At 42.0% G+C, this 22,410-nt stretch overlaps 1 protein-coding gene across 2 annotated transcripts in view; it reads right to left on the reverse strand.

Annotated features, from left to right (window-relative positions):
• Nucleotides 1–2,543: 2,543 nt before the first annotated feature.
• Nucleotides 2,544–22,410, reverse strand: part of LOC5512020 — a 73,228-nt gene continuing 53,361 nt past the window's right edge. Inside the window, exons 54-68 of one of the 2 annotated variants that reach the window (XM_048727350.1) lie at nucleotides 21,887–22,087; nucleotides 20,041–20,237; nucleotides 17,979–18,128; nucleotides 16,171–16,423; nucleotides 14,714–14,955; nucleotides 13,947–14,167; nucleotides 13,396–13,496; nucleotides 12,831–12,992; nucleotides 12,109–12,264; nucleotides 11,803–11,980; nucleotides 10,290–10,522; nucleotides 9,844–10,053; nucleotides 5,814–6,145; nucleotides 5,151–5,388; nucleotides 2,544–4,212 (exon numbers count right to left, since the gene is read on the reverse strand). In XM_048727350.1, the coding sequence (XP_048583307.1) occupies nucleotides 4,118–4,212; nucleotides 5,151–5,388; nucleotides 5,814–6,145; nucleotides 9,844–10,053; nucleotides 10,290–10,522; nucleotides 11,803–11,980; nucleotides 12,109–12,264; nucleotides 12,831–12,992; nucleotides 13,396–13,496; nucleotides 13,947–14,167; nucleotides 14,714–14,955; nucleotides 16,171–16,423; nucleotides 17,979–18,128; nucleotides 20,041–20,237; nucleotides 21,887–22,087 (2,969 nt within the window). In that variant the 3' untranslated portion in view covers nucleotides 2,544–4,117. The remainder of the gene's footprint in view (nucleotides 4,213–5,150; nucleotides 5,389–5,813; nucleotides 6,146–9,843; nucleotides 10,054–10,289; nucleotides 10,523–11,802; nucleotides 11,981–12,108; nucleotides 12,265–12,830; nucleotides 12,993–13,395; nucleotides 13,497–13,946; nucleotides 14,168–14,713; nucleotides 14,956–16,170; nucleotides 16,424–17,978; nucleotides 18,129–20,040; nucleotides 20,238–21,886; nucleotides 22,088–22,410) is intronic. The other variant, XM_048727351.1, reaches the window with a different exon arrangement.

A 22,410-nucleotide genomic window follows, 5' to 3' on the forward strand; every position in this document is an offset into this window, starting at 1 on the left:
GGTTAAAGCCACATTGTCACCAGTTCACTTTCGGAGGTCCGACAAAAACCTCAACGATATTTATAGATCTATTAGAATCTGCGCTATTTAACAGGTCATCCGCTCTTAATTATCAATCACATACTCGAAGAAACTCCCAAAAGACACATTGCTTTCACAATTTTTCGCGTTTTCTGTTAAAAATCATCGGAGATTACATAATCGACCGGAAGTAAACTGATGACAATGCGGCTTTAATTTGCTTGTCTTGTACCCAGACGCCTCGCGATGCATTATGGGGACACTGAAGAAGCGAGGATTCCTGTCGATGTCAGCAAATAGGGGCCTTAAACAAGGACGACGGCGACGGCTAGGGCAACTCGATCGAAAAAGATGTTTTCGCGCGTAGTGATCAATAATAATTTAATTGCAATTATTTCTACAGCGGCGAACGTAATTATTGGGGTTTACAGTGCAAACGTCAGCGTCCTCAATTGACCGTGAAACTTGGAGTTTTCACGTCGTGGTTTTACGGAAAACGGCTGAAATGTATCAGACAGAACGCATTCCCACGTGCTGCTATTGAATTCTGAATCAAATTCCATTGTTTTCTGCCGTCGGCGTCCGCGTTGCCGTTGTCGTTGCTTAAGGTCCCTAATAACGACTGGATACGAGTCTGTTAATTTGCCCATTTATTCTCCGGTTACTAGCTTCTAGGTGTTCTGTCACAAACAGAATTGTTTAATTATGCAAAAGATGGATTTCGTCCTTGGGTGGGCTTGAACCACCAATTTTCCGATTAACAGCCGAACGCGCTAACAGATTGCGCCACAGAGACTTGGACGGACACTGAACTTGAATCGTGGCACCGAATGGTTTCTGGTACTACTTCAAAAGCAGTATTAAACTATGCTTTAATTTCCCGGCAGGTTTTCCGTAAAAAGCTCGCATGTAGGTTGGCTAAGTTTTCACCAGGTCAAAGGAATTTCCCTTTTTTTTTATCTATGTCTATTTTCGTTCGGGGGGAAATTCCCAACGAGGTCGGAGTGAAATTGTACGATGGAAGGGAAAACTCTACCAGGGAGAGTAATTAAATCTCAGCGAGTACCGGGGAGACCAAAAATTCCCCAGGTAGGGTAAAAACCCTATTCAGTTCGCGCCTCACCAGGTCAGTGGTACGGCGGTGTATGTATCGTAACATGCGATGAATGTCGGTATTAGGTTTATTTACAGACGTATGGCAAAAGGTTGTCATCAACGGGCTTTGCGACTACGCGACAAGCCCGCATGTAAAGATGGATAAAAACCACTGAAGCGCCTAGCTTCATATATTAGCCACCGCTACATCGTCGAATTCTGAAGTTATGTATGGCTAATAAATGCAGCTAAGCGCTTCAGTGTTTTTTACCCATGCTTAGATGCGGGCTTGTCGCGTAGTCGCAAAGCCCGTTGATGACAACATTTTGTCAAACGACTGTATACACCTTCTTCAAAAAAGGTTGTCAGTGCAAATGGCGAATGGCAAATAGTAAATGGCAGTTCTAAGCCCGAACGGTGCTTCTGGGTACTAATCATTCGTAAAATTAAAGGTGTTAAATAAAGTCTAGCAATGTCAGAGACATACATTGATGATCTTTAATGGATAATTGTTTCATTTATCCATATTCTTCAGCATTAAGTAGAAATTTAATGAGACCCATGGTTCCTTTCGGTCCTAAAACTGCCATTTGCCAATCGCCAGTTCGCACTAACGACGTTTTTTGAAATAGGTATATACAAAAAATTTTGAATCACTCTGGCTTGTCAGGGCGCTGGTTTGTGTGGAGAATGAATAGACCCATTTTAATAAACGTTGTCAGTGTAAATGTTGAATTGTAAATGGCAGTTCTAAGACCAAACTCTGATTATGGGTATAATCATTAGAAATCGGTAGAAGTATTTTTCGATAGCAGGAACTGCCATTTGGCATTTTCATATTGCGCTGATAACATATTTTGAAATAGGTGTATACACCAATTTTACAAAAGGTTGTCAGTGCAAATGGCGAAAGGCAAATGGTAAATGGCTTATGGGTACAAATTATTCGTAAAATTAAAGGTGTTAAATAAAGTCCAGCAATGTCAGAGCCAAGCATTGAGAGCCTTTAATGGATAGTTGTTTTGATTTATCCTTATTTCTCGAGACGCAAGGTTACTTTCGGTCGTATAACTACCATTTGCCATTTGCACTGACAACCTTTATTGAAATAGGTGTATGTTACATTAAGCGGTGCGTTGAATTTCGGGCAATGCAAACTTCCAATTCGTTATTTAGGCCCTAGAGAGTATACTGTATTCGTACAACTACGTTCCACTGTTTATCAATAGGGAGCTTTAGCTAGGACTACGGGAGCGAAAATAATACGCTCGCACTTTGCTCTCAATTGCAGACTATAGCCATGGAAAAGACGAAGCGTTGCCGAAAGCATATGGAAATAGCCTAAGATTGTTATAGTGAATAAGGTTTTGGGAGAAGTTGGGATATATGGACATTCACATCCCATTATAAATGTAGAGACACTGCTATACAATAAAAATACAGTTTATTTCCAGAAAATAAATATAAATAATCAAATAAATAAATAAACAAATAAATGAATATTAAAAGATAATATAATGACAATGAAATTAATATTGTATAAAATCGCAAAGTGTTGATGATAAACATTCTTGAGAAAAGAAAGCAAATGTCAGTGAAATTCATCAATCCCTTTCATGTGAAAGACTCCTCGTTGACTCCTCGTAAATCCACATAGATCTGGCTGTAATTGGAATGCAAAGGCAGAAATAGAAAATATTGACAAAACAGGCAGGTAGACAAAGGGGAGACCAACAAGTAAAACGACCGTCAGAAAAATGTCGGGACAGACAAATAGATAGCTTAACCAACACGCTCTCATTTGGAGATATACGGGAATTATGGTCATTTCTATGATAATGCGCTAAGCGGCAAAGGAGCACTGGGGATGAAAGTACGCGTAGAAGCCGGCCCAGTGCATCTCATCCCGCGCACCACAGAACTCCAAACGTTCGATAACAAACATTTCCAAATAATCCCAAATTAAAGCCCACTAGTAGCGAGCCAAAACAGACAAAGGAAAAGCGAGAGATAGACAAACCATCGAGGAAAAATGGCTATGCAAAGTTTACCATTCCTTTATTTGCTTGTGGCCACGTCTGATCTGTGAATCACACAACAAAACAAAACAACAACAGCAAAAAAAAGAAACAAATCAATGGAACCCGTAATTAAGGACAATTTTCATAGTCCCATAGAAAATGCTCTTTTTTTATAAATCCGTTTTTGTAATGCTTAAAAGGACCAGTTGTTAGTTAAGAGAGTTTATGGGGTCCCGAACAGGTGCTAACCCAGGATTTGCCGAGGTCATAAATATCATTTGGAAAATGTATGATATTCACGACCTTTCCCACTTTTTAGGGATCGGTGGTAGCGCTGAGGGGGGGGGGGGGGGGGGGGGATGTGTCATTATTAATGGGTATGTCCTTATTGACGACGTTCCACTGAAGAAAAAAACCGGATATAATTAATTGTTTACCGTCTCGAGGTCCCGAGGTTGTTTCCGTCGAGTTATCTATTCTGTGTGGAAAATAAAAATCTATACGCAGACAGCTGAGCCGTGCGACTCTTGTAACACAATAGAACACAACAACAGCAATATCCTATCCAAAAAAAAATAGGATTCAAAACAAGAGAGATATCAAAGTCAAATACCAATAGAAATTAATACCAAAACGCATATATATTGCGTTACATTTGATTGTGTCACAGAACAAAATATCGCACAATATGTCACAACTTACTAACCGTCGTCACGCAATACTGAACGTGACATTAAACAACATATACTGTATGTTATTTCATATCAAGCCTGATAAACATAACAAGTCACGCAACTCATAATGGGTTACATTGTATTGTCACGCAACACGTGACGTGACACCTTCCATTCCATGTCACGACCCTCGAGAGGAACATGTTTCGATTTGCGTGGCATCATTACAGAACGCAATGGTGCACTGGTAATATGGTTAACATGGTGACAAATCCATGATCTGCCGTCATTTTCACATGGTATTTCTCATAGGCCGTTTGTTCTGATTTTGGCATTTAGAGTCAACCAGATGACAGAGATACAAACTTTCGGCATTATACTTACCATTAGGTTCTTTTCAGCTGGAAAAATGAAAATAAAAACAAGTATCAAAAAGTATGGTCACAATGAAGGAGACAATAATTTGGAGTATGGCAACTTGATGAAGATAATTATGATGATGACTATAATGATGATGATGACGATAAATTAATATTGTTGGTGATACGTCTAATTTTAATGAAGGTGATGTAATAGATTGGTGATGATGATGATGATGGTGATGATGTTGGTAATGATGTTTCTGTTATTGTTCTTGATAATGATGATGATGGTGATGGTGATGGTAACAATAATGATGATGTTGTTGTTGTTGTTATGGATGATGATGATGATGATGACGGTGATGTTTATGGTGATGATTATAGTGATGGTGATAACGATAATGGTCTTTTTTATAGAAGAAAAGTTATTCCATTCTCTAGGGGCTATAAGGTCCCTCGGGGCCTCGCTCGGCTGAGCTCACACATGTAATGCTATAATTCCCTTCAGGGACAATAATGGTGAGCTCACATGCGTCGGGAGATTATACGAATTAAGGTTTTTGCTAGCCTGAGTAAGCTGGCGGTTATGTTGTGAGTTCCAGAGCAGTTTTCTATTCGAGAATACGCAAACTCGTTCGTAGTTTGTTTTGTTAGCTTTTTGAATTGCCGCGCGAGAGAGCTGGGAAAAGCTAATGAAACAAACTAAGAACGAGTTCACGTATTCTCGGATAGAAAACTGCTCTGAAACGCAATAACCGCCAGCTACGCAGGCTAAGTTATTGCGTACCTCCGTCACAGACCCTCTGGCTTAACGTCCGTCAAGGGTTCATACGAATAATATTTTGTACCTCCGTCACAGACACTCTGGTATTACGTATGTCAGGGGTTCATACGAATAACGTTATTACGTACCTCCGTCACAGACCCTTTGGTATTACGCATGTCAAGTGGTTCATACGAATAACGTTATTACGTACCTCCGTCACAGACCCTCTTGACGAGTGCCCGAGCCTGCGCCCTCAGCGCGTCAGTGGACGACATCATAAAGACGTTGTCCTCTGTTGGCCGTGACACCAGTTGACGGATGGTCTGCAGGTCTGGCTTGTCGCCAATGACGACAGAATAGACGTCAACAAGCTCCTCCTTCATCTGCTGCGCGACAGCAAGGGCGGTGTCTGGCTTGTCGAACTGGCCCGTCGTGAAAAATACGACACTCTGTCAAAAAATTGAAAATCATTAATTCAGGAAAAGATAACAAAGCTCGACGGGGAGGAAAGGCGGGAATGAAATTTAAAAAAACAGCAGCTGAATTCAACACCTTCAAAATTGCGATAGTTATTTTCTAGGGTGTACTGGAAGTACACCCTAGAAAATTAGGGTAATACACCAAAAACTAGTATTCCACTCTGCCAAATTTTCGTCATTTCGACATTGGTGTCTGCCCTGAAGAAGTCTTATTAAAGACGAAAATTTGGTAGAGTCGAACACAAGTTTTTGGTGTATTGTATTCCAACCTCTTCTATTAGTACCGTATTGACGCCATCCCCACCCCTCCCCTGTAAGTACCTTATTGACGCCATCCCCACCCATACCCTGTAAGTACCCTATTGACGCCATCCCCACCCATACCCTGTAACTACCTTATTGACGTTGTCTCTAGCCCCTCCCCTGTTGGTAAGCGATATGTCAAGGGCTGTGGTAAGCGCGTTGGTGGGCACCGCGTAACGCCCTCCGTGGAAACGCGACTTGCCGATAGCCGTGTTCACTGATTGGATATCACTGAACGAGCTGAGGCGGAACTCCTCACGTGACCGTGATCCGAAGGAGATCATGCCGATGTGTGCCCCGTCACGTGACACACTAAAGGCGGAGGCGAAGTACTGGAGGAAGAGTTTTAGGCGCTCGTAGCCGGCTTTCCCGATAGTATCCGAAGACTCTACGATCAGCTCGATGTCCTTTGTCTTTTTGCATTCTAGGATGGAAGGGAAAAGGTGAGGGCTTAGCTAGCCCCGGGGGGAGGGGGAGGGAAAATGCTGCCCTACCAGTATAATGGTACTCCAATGGTAAAGAGTAAAAAAAGCAAAGTACCGCTTACAAAATACATAAGGTAGAAAATGGCGCCTGCCCCTGTTTCCCCAGCAAGCACAAATAATTACTGAGACCAGCCCCAGTCCCTCCCTGAACAATTCTAGCTACGGCTCTGAAAGTTAATATTAACCAGGGGCTCATAAGTAGGGGCAATCAACTTCCCCATATTTTCGTATTGTATACGTGTCACGGCGTTTCCTAAGATCAGGCTATTTTTAGACGCGCGGATTAGCCAATCAGATGACAGGGCGGAAAAATTGACTTTGTCTCAAGGGATCCAAAATGGCGGCCGAGAAGGGGCAAAACGACGCTTGTTTTTTAAAGTCTTATACAATCGCCACAGAGTAAGAAACATTTTCTTACATTTTCTTATTTCTATTAGTGAAATTAGTCAAATGTTGCTACGAGTTGCATACTAACATAAAAGGCAACCTCAATATGGATATTTGTGTCTTTTTGTAAATTCTATTTCCATTTAATTCAAAAATTTATACTTGTTATTTATGATCTGTTATGAATACTTTGTTCAAATTTGAGGATAGAGAGGATGTGTATGTAGGGGCCACCTGTGGCGGTTTCGGCCGCGCGCCCCTGGATCGACCCGTTTGAAATGCATTGTGGGACGATTTTCCCATGTGAGATTGTAGAACGGAAAAAGTAGACTTTTGTGAGTTGGATTATTAAATAACTAACTGAAATTATTTATTATTTATTAGTTATTCAATTATTAAATAAATAACTGAAAATCGCCCCACAATGCATTTCAAACGGGTCGATCCAGGGGCGCGCGGCCGAAACCGCCACAGGTGGCCCCTACATGTATTATAGTGACTATCCACTTGGCTGACCAGAAACTATAATACGTTTTATAATCATTACAAAAAAGGCAAGGAGGGTATAAAAGCATTTATATAATGTAAGACTTGCCACCATTATAGTAATGCACTTTCAATCCTTGTTAAATCTTTCAGAAAAGTTCTTGTGGGGAAGATTATGCTGCCACTCAAACAGTCTGTTATTTCCCTGTAATAACAACAGTCTGTTATTTCGCTGTAATAGATAATTATATGTTATGATAAGGAAATTATCCTTATGTTTTTCTTTTAATGATAATATCTGCTTATTCATGACTGTGTTTTGCTACTAAAAAAGCTTTATTGTTGACTTTTGTTTACTGTACTTAATATTAAATATTAACTGCAGGTATTGGCCTGCCAAAATATAGTGTATTAAAAAGCACCTCTGAATGGTGTCAACCTTTTTCTTTTAAAGTCTGTATTTGTCTCTAACTGTTGACACAGTCCACAAGATCCAGCAGGATAGAAGTTGTCAAGTGGTTTTCTTCCTGGGCTTATTTGGCCCATTCTGTGTACATTCATTTGGCATGGTGTTAACACAACTTCTAAGAATCTGAAATTTTTTTGGTGCAAGGCTAGATTTTCCTCTTCACAGACTGAAGCATTCACAGACTGAAGCAGGGCACCAACAAATCCAAGCTATTGACTTATTTGCCTTGATTCTCAACATCTTATCAAACCAGGAAATAATAGCCAGAAACTGGGTATTTTGAATCTAAGGCAAGGGAGTTGGTAGCTATAAAGGATGAATATGTTTACCTAATGTTGTTATGGGAGGGCTTTGAAGAGCCCCATTTAAACCAAAATGGAATGTTAGAAGAGCTATTACTTTCTAAGCATGTGCACTTAAACATATAGTTATATTGTAAACTTAAATATTAGCCCCATCTACATTGATCATGACATTTCTATATCCATCCTCTGAATATTTGTTTCGTTGCTAATCCTTTCAGTTGATTGGCGTACCAAGGCTTGGCCATATGAGATGCTTTCACCACTTTCAAATCTTAGGACACTTAAAAGGACTCCAGAGTGCTACCATTGACACAAAATGAATGGACTGATGAAATAATCATCACGCAATTGGCACAATGATAAAGAACCATTCAGCGAACTAAAGAAAACCAAGGATCACAATCTATAGATAACCGATGTCTATATACAAAAAAAAAAGGTTGTGTCAGTCTGAGAAAATTTTTTTATAATATTTGATAAGGGGTCCAATCACCTGGTGGTCAATGGACCCGGAGTCCATTTCCCCAAGTGATCCACAATATTTCAAGAGTCTTAAACTGTTTGAGTGACAGCATCATCTTTCCATCAAGAAATTTTTGGAAGATTTTACTAGGGCCATTACTATAATGATGTCCATTACTATAATGATGGCAAGTATTATTACAAGCCAGGATGACGGATTTGCATGCTTTTATACACTCCTGGCCTTTTTTGCAATGTTTTTTAATCTTATTATGATTTCTGGAGAGCCAAGAGGTCAGTCGAAAGAAAGTCAAATACTGTAAGTATCCATAACAGATTATAAGTTTAATGAGTAATTAAGTAACAAGTATCAATTTTCGAATTAAACTTAAATGGAAACAGAATTTACAAAAAAAAAAAACACAAATGTAACTCATATTGAGGTTGCCTTTTATGTTAGTATAATTTAACATGGTTATTTTTCACAATTTCTTACCAGATCAGGGCAAATTGAGTCCAGGGCAGGTCATGATTGTTGATATTTATGCGCATAATGACTAAATTCTTTTTTATACAAACACAATAACTTACAGATTTGAACAGCTGGTTTAATATAAATGTAAAACAAGACATAAACTTTCGTATGTTACTTCTTACACTATTGTTAGTTAACTAGCAGTGTCAAACACTTGATGATAATATGGCCTCTCAGCGAGAGAATTTCGAGATCATAACAAATGATCACTTATTTCCGAATTAAAGTTGCTTTGCAAGAGCGAGAAAAAATGTCCTCGTAACAACGTTTGAGTCCACTCATGGAGAAATAAATAGTCCAAGGCTAGTAACAAAATGTTTTTTTTCTTTGTGACAAAAAGGATTCAGAAATAAGAAGGCATATGACGATGTAGGAAGACTTTGAAAAGCAAGTATCGTTTTCCCCCTTCTCGGCCGCCTTTTTGCATTCCTTGAGACAAAGTCAATTTTTCCGCCCTGTCATCTGATTGGCTAATCAGTGCGTCTAAAAATAGCCTGATCCTAGGAAACGCCGTGACACGTATGATTGCCCCTACTTATGAGCCCCTGTATTAACCCTATTCGTAATACTAACCAGCCCAGTCCCTCCCTGAACAATTCTAGCTACGGCTTTGAAAGTTAATATTAACCCTATCCGTAATATTAACAGAACCAGACTGTGCCCGAACTAATTCTGCCACCGTTTCCTCCATTATGCACTATAAACCGCAAAAGCTTCCATCTCTTTAAAAACCCTATCTACAGAAAGCCTGGCCCCCTCTCTTTCCCTTAAAAAGCATAAAGAATACAACGCAGCATTTTTCCAAGATTTCACAAAATTTTTGGTGATCTAAACGTAATAAAGACACGATGGCGTTGTTTATGTAGAGACAAGCGTTAAACACTAATTGATAGCATCTTTTGTAGATCATTCGACCCCCCTCCCCTAATAATGTACTTTGTACCCAATAGCCACAGCCTTTACCCACCCCTCCTTAAAAAGCGTACTACATACCCAGAGGGGGCTCCTTGCAGACGAAGCACCCTGTATCCACGTCCCTGCAGCACTTCTGTTCGCCCGGACAGTCCCAGTCGTTCTCCCGCTGACTGCGTCCGGCTTTCTTGGCCGAGTCTCCGCATGGAATGATCTCGGCGCGGGCGTTACATACTGCGGGATCAGGCGGGTCTCCACCAACTGGTCCGGGAGGACACTGACCTGGCTTTTCTGTAGATATTACGGTATATATTGAAGTAAGGAAAAACTGCATAAAAAATCTATATGTATTGTGAAGCAAAGCAGAAAATATTATCTTCAGCCACCAATTTCTTACAAATGTTTTTCCCACTTCCCAATATGCTGTCCAGAAAATTAATCCTTTGGATACTCCACTACCTAAATAGATTTCTAATGGTACTTTTTTTTAATTAAATACATATCACTATAAAGGAATATGACCTTACCGGCGCAGAATCCAGCCAATACTTGAGGCCTGATTTTCTCCAGGCTCTCGGCACTAACTGACTCGAACACCAGGTCGCTAGACGAGGCGAGTTGATTTAGAAAGGCTTTATCCACATTCGAGCTCATGCCGACAGCAACAGTCTTAACACCCAGTCGATCTAGCTCCTTACGAGCCTCAAGCAGATCCCCTGAGTCAGCGGACGTTGCCGAGGAAACCACAAATACCAGGTAACTGCGGAAACAAAGAAGTAGAAAGAAGTCAGAGGGCAGGTTGGTTCCTCGGTAGACATTACATCAGATTACGGCACTATTATCGACGCTTGTTTCTATTGTGTTTTGTTTGCCGCGGTAGGGAGGGAGGGGGTCTAGACTGTAGATGTTGGATTTCACGGGAAAATACCATATCTGTCGTGTAAAACCCCAACGAGCCCCACGTAATCTTTGGATAGCACCCTTACCGTGGGTGGCCCTGTCGCGTATATCCACACCCTACCCCACACAGTCTAGGACATCCTTACCGTGGGTGGCCTTGTCGCGTATATCCCGACCATACACCACACACTCTAGGACATCCTTACCGTGGGTGGTCCTGTCGTGTATATCCCCACCCTACCCCACACACTCTAGGACATCCTTACCGTGGGTGACCTTGTCGCGTATATCCCCACCCTACCCCAACACAGTCTAGGAATTCCTTACCGTGGGTGGCCTTGTCGCGTATATCCCAACCCTACACCACAAAGTATAGGACATCCTTACCGGGGGTGGCCTTGCCGCGTATATCCCCACCCTACACCACAAAGTATAGGACATCCTTACAGTGGGTGGCCTTGTCACGTATATCCCCACCCTACACCACAAAGTATAGGACATCCTTACCGTGGTTGGTCCTGTCGGGTATAGCCCACCCTTCCCCACACAGTCTAGGACATCCTTACCGTGGGTGGCCTTGTCGCGTATATCCCCACCCTACACCACAAAGTATAGGACATCCTTACCGTGGGTGGTCCTGTCGGGTATAGCCCACCCTACCCCACACAGTCTAGGACATCCTTACCGTGGGTGGCCTTGTCGCGTATATCCCCACCCTACCGCACACACTCTAGGACATCCTTACCGTGGGTGGCCTTGTCGCGTATATCCCGACCATACACCACACACTCTAGGACATCCTTACCGTGGGTGGTCCTGTCGTGTATATCCCCACCCTACCCCACACACTCTAGGACATCCTTACCGTGGGTGACCTTGTCGCGTATATCCCCACCCTACCCCAACACAGTCTAGGAAATCCTTACCGTGGGTGGTCCTGTCGTGTATATCCCTACCCTACCTAGCCTGCATAGCGAGCGTTTCTGTGGAGTTTCAGCAGGAATAAAGAGCGAGCGAGGAATATGGCCGCGCGAAAAATGGGGCGAGCGCAAAAAAAAGAAGGGGGAGGGGGACATCCTTACCGTGGATGGCCTTGTCGAGTATAGTCCCACCCTACCGCACAGTCTAGGACATCCTTACCGTGGGTGGCCTTGTCGCGTATAGCCCTCCAAGCTAAAGATCTCCTTCTTGGCGGTTTTCAGGGCAAGGTCCACCCGTCTTGTCGGGTCATTTGTTTTCTTCATGTTGTCGATAACACTGCGCAGGTCCGCTTCTGAGCGCGCTTTTTTGAAGCCAGGGGTCAGCGTTCTGGCGCTGCCTGATAACAAGATGATTAAAAGGTTGAATAACTAGCTACAACGGACACACAAACAATGGTTGGTTCGGCACATGTGACCTGATGCACATGTTCAAATGCAGCAATCATATTATTGTTCCTAGACTCACCTGCGAACTCCATGATACTTGTGTGGATGTCGTTTTCGGAGTCGGCAAATCGCCGGATCATCTCCTTGACAAAGTCCCTGGAGTAGTCGAAGTCCTGTGAGCTGACGGTCTCAGACACGTCTAAAGCGAAGGCGATCTCCATCGGCACGAAGCAGTCTGAAGTCAGAAACTATTAAATGAGCGCAACATAAAAAAAATGAGGAAAAGCCAGTAAAACTTAGGTAAAAATTGTTTTCACTATGAATTAAGCGCAAGGACAAGTGCAAACGCAACACAAATGAGAATCTACCGAACACAAGGGAAAGGGTTTAGAAACTAAAGCAATTGTGTAGCGCTAGCGCTTTCTTCCTAGTGAGAAATAACCTCAGGGCTACTTAAAACATTGCCGCGACGTTAAGTTGATTGAGCATTTATCACAAAACATCACATTATCTGTATAAATGGAGGTAACTCCATTTTACTTAGCAAAACCTCGAACTTTTAAATTTTATAAAACCCAGACGCATCAGTTTCTTCGAAAATCCTGACACGTTTTGTTAGATAAATAAGTAACAAGTTATACTAAATCATATTGTTATTAGAATTGCATAACACGTGTAAATTCAGATTTATCAACCACGCCTTAATTGGTACCCGAGACGTCACATCACAGGGATCGCAAAAACATTGAATACCTATACATAAAATGGTTTTTCAGTTCGTTTAACGTGGCTATCCCTTACTCTTCACTCCATCCTTGCATGTCCTTTGCTTGCATCCGTCCTGGCAGCACAAGTCGCCTTCTGTTTTACAATCTTTGTCTTCTGAGCACTCATGGGCCAAGTCGTCCTCGGCCGGGCAGGACGGAGGAGCTGGCGGGGGTTTGGGACAGCGACCATATTTGGCTGTAGGTATTTAGTGACAAACATTGCTTATCACCAGAAAAACAAATATACACATGCTTATTGTACATAAGCTTAGATTATTTTTTTTGCATATTTAGGTTAGCGATACGTAAATGCTCCCCCGGGTGTTTATTTTTCTCTAAAAAAAAAGAGAGAGAGAGAGAGAGAAAGAGAGAGAGAGAGAGTGAGAGAGAGAGAGGGGGGGGGAGCTTATTAGGGAAAGGGGAGGGGCTAAAACCGTAAAGGGACTTTTTTTTTAATCTTTTACAGTTTTTGACCCTAGTATTTTTGCCCCTCATTAAGTCTCTGATGCTATAAATGACAATCACATTTGACGTTTGTAGAAATCCATCTAGTCCGCAGCACACATCGACATAACGTTTGTTGAAATCCACTAACTCACCGTTGCAAATTCTGTTGGCGGCGGCGTTGAGAGCAAGATTGAGCCCGGCGAATGAGTCAGCGGTCAGTACAAACTTTCTTGACGGTTGTGTGGACACCGTGCTGTAAAGAACATTTAAAAAACTCAACGCTTTAATTAGATATAATGGGGGCACTCGTATGTTATCATGACAAGGAGTCCAAGAGTTTGTAAGACTTGAAGTTGCGCGTTCTATCTATGAAATTGGTACTCGGAAAAATTCCAAAACGTCTGTTAATCTTGGGTATGAAATCATATATTGAGGACTGAAAATGTTTATCTGGGTTTTGCGTTGGGTATGATTTTTGGCCTCTTTTGACACCCCTCTCCCCTTGCTTATAACCCCCTATGAAAAAAGACAAACAAGACAAACAATAGACGAATAGAGTTAAGAAAGAAATGTAGTGGCGACTGTTTATCATTACGCTAAATAATCAGCGCTGATTTTTCGACACATGAACAGAAAGGAGCAAGCATACGGACAAATAGAAAGATAGAACACAGATCAAGGAGACAGATAAAACACAACGAACCTGTACAGCGACTTGTCGATGTTGCTGTCCAAGCCGAGAAGGACCACCCTAACTCCCAAGCCTTTGAGCTTAGTAACCGCGGCCTGGACCTCGGCTGGGGGACTGGAGACTGGACCGGGAATGTACACCACAAAGATCTTTGGTACAGTTTGCCGAACGCCGCCATATATGGTGAAACCGTGGTCTGCTGCTACTTCGAATGCGCGCGCAAGATTTAGACTCTGCAAATGGAACGTTATATAAGATAATATGTCTAAGAAATCGTTTCGAACTATTCCATTAAATGCAGCAGTTTTGTGTGCTGATGGCTTTAAAGAGCTCTGTTCATCCACACTCATATTTTAAATATCGAAAGACAAATGTTGCGACGAAATTTCAAAATGACCACCTGAGAACAAATATACTCCATTTACCAATGAAATTTTCCAATTCTATCGAAAATATAGCAAATGATTTTCCAAATTGACCGATAAAAAATGGATGCTTTCTCGAACTTTGCTAGGGTCAAAACTGAATTGCTGTTTGAAAAGGCGGTTGTTTACAAACATTTTTTAGTTGAAAATAGGTTGGTTAATTTAAGATGGTTAACGAGGAAATGGTAGATATAATTTGTGTGAGAAAACGTTTTACAAATAGGTGTCCGATTGACCAATGACCGTTTGTCGAGTTTGTACATTACTGAGCAGGCTGCAAGTAAGACTCAAAATCCATGTCAAAATCCATATGGGGTCCCCGCGTAGTAATCCACACGACGGTACAAAACCTACCGAGCCAGAAATGGGGATCTGATTGATAACCGCGCCCACGGCGTCCCTGTTGTATACACGGTTCAAGTTGAGCACCACGTCAGCGGTGTCACTATACCGGATCAAACCGGTATGCACCAGTCTGTTGTTGACCTTCAACAGGCTTAACAGGCTTGTGAACATCTTCTTGATGTTGGCAAACTGCGGCGCCACGCTGCCGGATACAGGGATCCCGAAATACACGTCAACAGGTCTGTCACACTCTGTCGAAGACAATAAGAATATTGAAATGTTTAAAAGAAAAAAAATCATCTAAACGATGGGTATGGCCTGGTAATATTCCCTGCGGATGACAATCTATACAGACACTTTCTTTAACCATTAGACTACGAGTTCAAGTTTTCTATGAGTTTACTATTTGACTCATAGAAAACGAGAACGAGTAGTCTAATTGTTTAAGTATAAATCCACTCACATACTACCTTCAAATAAATTACGATTTTCATAATTCTCATTAATAAATAACCGATTTCGTCGCCACTTTTTCGCTACTCACTATCTATGACTCAATAGATAGTGAGTAAGAGAGCGAATCAAATTGCTAGTGGATTTAAACTAAATTCATATATCATTTATACATTGGGCATGCTTTCCAGTGTGGTGTCGTCATGTGGCCATGCCTCTAACGTTTGTGTAGTCGATTTAGGTAAACCATGAAGTGATACTTTAGACTATGCTGACAAAGTAGCGCATTTCTGCAAAGCTTCACCGTATTGTTTCTATTTTTAGGAAGTGTTAATTATTTACGGCCGAGGGGGGGGGGGGGGGTCGGTATTCAGCGCCACCCCACTTGAAATTTTTCCCCCTTTTTGTCAACATCAAAACATCAACATCAAATTTGTTGCCCCCCCCCCCCCAGAGGAGAAACCCCAAAACTTGTTTGACCCCCCCTCCTTTTCTTTAAATATCCACAAAGCTACATTTATAATACGAAATATAGATACATATATACAAATCATGCAATGAGAAAAAAACCAAGAAATAATATTTCTTATTGTAATAAGTCAAATGTGGCCTTGTGGCGATTTCAAACAGTAAATATTTGCATGCCATATTACTAATCCATATCAAGCAGGACAATTTTATATTTTACTAGTAAAAGATCAAATCGTCCTGTGCCCTTGGTCTGGCAGATCTCCCAGATCTGGTACTAGGGGGGGGGGGGGGGGGGGGTGTCTAAAGCAAAGGTAGCAGCTTTTCTTGCATTTCAATTACTCATTTCAATAATAATAAAAAATAAAGTTTCTTTCTTTAAGGAATGAAACTTTTTTGACACCCGCCTTCACCACAATGAAACTTTTAAGACGCCCATCGGCGTACAAAAAACTTTTTAGCCCCCTCCTCCACATGTGGGAACCGACCCCCCTCGGACATTTATAATGAACACTCCCTTAGATTAATCCCTGTATTGAACTTACTTCGGATTTTAATGGCGCCATCACAGATGGCCTTGGTAACCGCGCGAACGTGAGGCCGCAGTGCATTGTGGGATGACGTCATAAACACGTTTTTCTCCACGTTGGGCGAGGCGAAGGATCTTAGAGTTGCTACATCCGGGTTATCACCCACAGGGACCGCGAAGACGTCTACTAGGTTCTGCTTAAGAGCGGCACCCAGACCGATAGCCACGGCAGGGTCTTGGAACTGACCGGAGCCAATGATGACGAGCGACTAATGAAGAAAGCAAATATTTTAATGTGCACGATATCAAAAAAACGAATTTTTACAAGAGAAAAATATATAAATCAGCATTCATCCTCCATAAAAAAGGACCCCATTTAAGGCGAGCTTTGAGCAAGAAGACAAAGACAAAAAAAAGTAAGCGCGGATATTATCACTGCTCATCTTACCCTTACTTTGGCACAAGATGCGTGATGTTAAGAACTAGATGAAAATCACAATCCATCGAACGCTTTATTTTTTTTGAAAGAAAACAAATCGAGTGAACGTGAAAATGTGGTCAAGCGGCACAGGGAGTTCGAGTTGAGCGGGTTTGAAATATCCTACAAAAAAGGGGCAGATCTAGCTTTCCGCTAGCTTGGTCCAGTGACAAAAGGGTAGGTTTTTTTTTGTTACATATGGTTTTCTGGCAGCCCAAACACCTACCCCCTTTCCCCCAGATCCGCTACTGCAAAAAGTGGGAAACTAGGAGCAAACGAAAAGGGAGTTCGAACTTCGAGTTGTGTTATTCAAGTGAGCGGGGTTTTACTTCAAATGTGTGTGTGTTATTCAAGTGAGCGGGGTTTTACTTCAAATGTGTGTGTGTTATCAAGTGAGCGGGGTTTTACTTCAAATGTGTGTGTGTTATTCAAGTGAGCGGGGTTTTACTTCAAATGTGTGTGTGTTATTCAAGTGAGCGGGGTTGTACTTCAAATGTGTGTGTGTTATTCAAGTGAGCGGGGTTTTACTTCAAATGTGTGTGTGTTATTCAAGTGAGCGGGGTTTTACTTCAAATGTGTGTGTGTTATTCAAGTGGGCGGGGTTTTACTTCAAATGTGTGTGTGTTATTCAAGTGGGCAGGGTTTTACTTCAAATGTGTGTGTGTTATTCAAGTGGGCGGGGTTTTACTTCAAATGTGTGTGTGTTATTCAAGTGAGCGGGGTTTTACTTCAAATGTGTGTGTGTTATTCAAGTGAGCGGGGTTTTACTTCAAATGTGTGTGTGTTATTCAAGTGAGCGGGGTTGTACTTCAAATGTGTGTGTGTTATTCAAGTGAGCGGGGTTTTACTTCAAATGTGTGTGTGTTATTCAAGTGAGCGGGGTTTTACTTCAAATGTGTGTGTGTTATTCAAGTGGGCGGGGTTTTACTTCAAATGTGTGTGTGTTATTCAAGTGGGCGGGGTTTTACTTCAAATGTGTGTGTGTTATTCAAGTGAGCGGGGTTTTACTTCAAATGTGTGTGTGTTATTCAAGTGAGCGGGGTTTTACTTCAAATGTGTGTGTGTTATTCAAGTGAGCGGGGTTTTACTTCAAATGTGTGTGTGTTATTCAAGTGAGCGGGGTTTTACTTCAAATGTGTGTGTGTTATTCAAGTGAGCGGGGTTTTACTTCAAATGTGTGTGTGTTATTCAAGTGGGCGGGGTTTTACTTCAAATGTGTGTGTGTTATTCAAGTGGGCGGGGTTTTACTTCAAATGTGTGTGTGTTATTCAAGTGAGCGGGGTTTTACTTCAAATGTGTGTGTGTTATTTAAATGGGCGGGGTTTTACTTCAAATGTGGGCTCTACCTTATTGACACCCTCGCGCGCTCCGTTGATATCTGAGAACACATTGTTGACGGCTTGATCTAGCGCGGCGTTCACTGCTGCAGGGGACCCTCCGAGGAACTTGATTTGGTCGATATTCTCGTTGATGTAAGATGCCGTAAGTTGTGGACCCTGTCAAAAATGATGCAAGTGTCACCGACGCGATATCGACATTGTCGATGGCTTACCGATTATGTACCCTACCGCTGTTTAATGTTTGGACCCTGTCAAAAATGATGCAAGTGTCACCGACGCGATATCGACATTGTCGATGGCTTACCGATTATGTACCCTACCGCTGTTTAATGTTTTGACCCTGTCAAAAATGATGCAAGTGTCACCGACGCGATCTCGACATTGTCGGTGGCTTACCGATTATGTACCGACGCGATATCGACATTGTCGATGGCTTACCGATTATGTACCAACGCAATATCGACATTTTCGATGGCTTAACGATTATGTACCCTACCGTTGTTAAATGTTTGGACTCTGCCGATAATGGCGCGAGTGTTACCGACGCGATATCGACATTGTCGATGGCTTACAGATTATGTACCCTACCGTTGTTAAATGTTTGGACTCTGTCGATAATGGCGCGATTGTTACCGACGCGATATCGACATTGTCGATGGCTTTCAGATTATGTACCCTACCGTTGTTAAAAGTTTGGACTCTGCCGATAATGGCGCGAGTGTTACTGACGCAATATCGACATTTTCGATGGCTTACAGATTATGTACCCTACCGTTGTTAAATGTTTGGACTCTGTCGATAATGGCGCGAGTGTTACCGACGCGATATCGACATTGTCGATTGCTAATCACGTATCCTACCGCTCTCAAATGTTTCGGCTCTGCCGATGATGGCCCGAGTGACGTATTGACGGTGAGGATGGCCTTCCTATCTTACCGTTGTCAAAAGGGGTGGAGAACTCTGCTTCGCCGAATAAAAATTGATTATCATAGTTAAAGATATTGTGTGATACAAGAAACTGAAAGAAGTTTTCATGAAAGAGGAAACAACAGTAAGGCAATATTGTGTTGTCCAATTCATCCGGCCACAGATAGCTGCAAAAGTGACACATGAAAGAGGCAGTACTATACGTTAGGATATCGAATGCAAATGCACCGCAATTCCAAAATTCGCTACGACAATACTCTACGGTAATATATCGACTTACCGACAAGCTATTGAAGTTGAGGACCAATACCCTACGGCGATATATCGACTTACCGAGAAGCTATTGAAGATGAATTTCCCTACGGCGATATATCGACTTACCGAGAAGCTATTGAAGTTGAAGTTCAATGCCCCACGGCGATATATCGACTTACCGAGAAGCTATTAAAGTTGAAGTTAAATACCCTACGGCGATATATTGACTTACTGAGAAGCTATTGAAGTTGAAGTTCATTACCCTACGGCGATATATCGACTTACTGAGAAGCTATTGAAGTTGAAGTTCAATACCCTACGGCGATATATCGACTTACCGAGAAGCTATTGAAGTTGAAGTTCAATACCCTACGGCGATATATCGACTTACGGCGATATATCGACTTACCGGGAAGCTATTGAAGTTAAAGTTCAATACCCTACGGCGATATATTGACTTACTGAGAAGCTATTGAAGTTGAAGTTCAATACCCTACGGCGATATATCGACTTACCGAGAAGCTATTGAAGTTGAAGTTCAATACCCTACGGCGATATATCGACTTACTGAGAAGCTATTAAAGTTGAAGTTCAATACCCTACGGCGAAATATCGACTTACCGAGAAGCTATTGAAGTTGAAGTTCAATACCCTACGGCGATATATTGACTTACTGAGAAGCTATTGAAGTTGAAGTTCAATACCCTACGGCGATATATCGACTTACCGAGAAGCTATTGAAGTTGAAGTTCATTACCCTACGGCGATATATTGACTTACCGAGAAGCTATTGAAGTTGAAGTTCAATACCCTACGGCGATATATCGACTTACCGAGAAGCTATTGAAGTTGAAGCTCAATACCCTACGACGATATATTGACTTACCGAGAAGCTATTGAAGTTGAAGTTCACTGACGAGCTGGCGCCAAAGGTGGTGACAGAAACGTGTGTCCCGGATGTTCCGATCTTAAAAGCGTTCACGATGTCTTTCGCGAATTTCTTGGCCTTCTCAAATCCGGCCGCACCCACCGAGTCCGACGACTCTATGAGGATCGCCAGATCATGGGCCGCGTTCTCACAAACTGTACAACGCAGTAAAGTGTTTAAGTAGGAGAAAATGATCTGGTAGCCATAGAAACTTGATGTAGGCGGGTTCTTTGTGGGTAAGAGAGGGTTGGGGAGTTATGAACGTTGAGGGCTTTAAATGTAGACTTTGAAATAGATTTTGACGTCTAGAAATCATGATAACCCGATGCTTTTAGAACTCTTGGATATATGGATGCACATGCTAAAGTCACAATTGATACCAGAACTTCGCCAATGCGTATTGTTTCAGACCATTAATATACATTTTTAATTATTTTAGCCTTTATATCCTTATGTATATTGCAATTAGTTTATCAGTTATAGCTTACTTTACTTAGGCTTGACCCTCAGCATATTCTAAATATCGCAATGCCAGCCATTTTATGTATTATGTTATTCTCAACTAAATTATTATTCTAGCGGCTGCGGACATTCAACTACGCCGTATTTACGCTTGATATTACGCCTATTTTTACGCTCTTTATAAATAAAAACCCAGGGCTAACTAGAAGGGCTTGCCGGAAATGACGTCACGGGTCCTCTCATGAGCCGGAGAGCCGTTTTGAAAAAAGCGAGTTCATTGAAAATGAGAGGATTCGTGCCACACACCGGAAAAAGCCTTAGGCACCCCACCATACTCCCCTTAGGCACGGGACCGTTCGCTATCTAGATGTCAGTAGTTGGTAATTAGTAGTTAAGGTGCTCGGTTAGGGTGTTTATGAAATACATATGGATATATTGAAATAATATCTAAATTAAAATAATTTTTAGGTTTGACCATTTTTCCTTATGCGGAAATGGTTCAGTGAATTGCATGCAAGAAAGAATTTTATAAGGCTTCATTATAGCAGATAAATGGAATGGTAATGGATAAAATTATTAAACAACCGGCATACATAGATATGCGATGAAATCACGGCATGCCCGTGCATAAACCACCAATAGGCATTGTATGTGCACGACATGCATAACATGCAGGTGTATCACAAGTGCATAGTACATGTGCAAAGCCGTTCATAGAACACAAGATAGATACCACGTGCACGTGCGTAGAGAAGAAGATGAATTACATGGCGAAATATACATTACCACTTGATGGATGATCCATTGAGCTGATGCTGACGTATGCAAAATACACGTGAATCGAATTATGCATCAATAAATATGCAATGACGTCACAAACCCCTTCTCACATGCCGTGACCTAGCCCATCCGCCCTGCATGCCATGACGTCACTCAACAAAAAAATGCCTGGACGCCATACACACTAAGCACATGCCTTGACGTCATACATTCCAGGTATATAACATGACGTCACACACTATTAGCACATGCAATGGCTTCAAACTGCATTCTACGTACATGACATGAGGTCTCACAATTATTACGGACGCCTCTATGCCCGCTTTCACTTTCTATGAAAATGACGCACTTCGCGATGTCACGCATTCTACCCTTCATAAACATGCGTCACGAACTCGATGATTTTGTCACGCAACGCCTCAGGTGATCGCATGACAAGCCAATCACGCAAGTGCTCGCCGTTTGTCATGCAGTTTGAAGCACAATATATCACATGTTGTCACGCAAGTGTCACGCAACACCCGTCATGCAGTTTTTCACAAACTGGGTCACGTGATCATACCGTTTGGAGGTTCCTTGCAGACCGAGTGGCATCCATCGTCGCTCTTGCAGCACCTTTGTTCTCCAGGGCAATCCCAATCGTTTGCTTTGTCGGTCCTGCCTTCTTTACCAGCCACAGACTCGCCGCACGGGATCTCTTCAGGGGGGACATCTCCGCATGATCCGCCCGAGGGAGGGGAGGGTGGACACTTGCCAGGCTTTTCTGCATTGAAAGAAACGGGAATTCTTATCAAATTTCTAATTCACTTTTATTCAAGCGTGTCACATTATAACGTCCTTTGGAATAAAGCTGATCGATCAAATTTAGCACCTTATCATATCAGGAAATTGAGATGTGATTAAGCCAAAGCTCATTTATAAAAAAAATACTTCGTCTACTATAAAATATTCTAAAGAGGCATTGTTTACGCCGGGTTTCCTATGCTCTTAGATGACCGTCATGAGGCTCAATGTGTAGGACTGGTTCCCACTTACGTTACTTCAATTGCTAACAACAAAACAGAACACCAGGGGTGTTTAATCGAA

The sequence above is a fragment of the Nematostella vectensis genome, chromosome 5, assembly GCF_932526225.1.
Source record: "Nematostella vectensis chromosome 5, jaNemVect1.1, whole genome shotgun sequence".
NCBI classification, from domain to species: Eukaryota; Metazoa; Cnidaria; class Anthozoa; order Actiniaria; family Edwardsiidae; genus Nematostella; species Nematostella vectensis.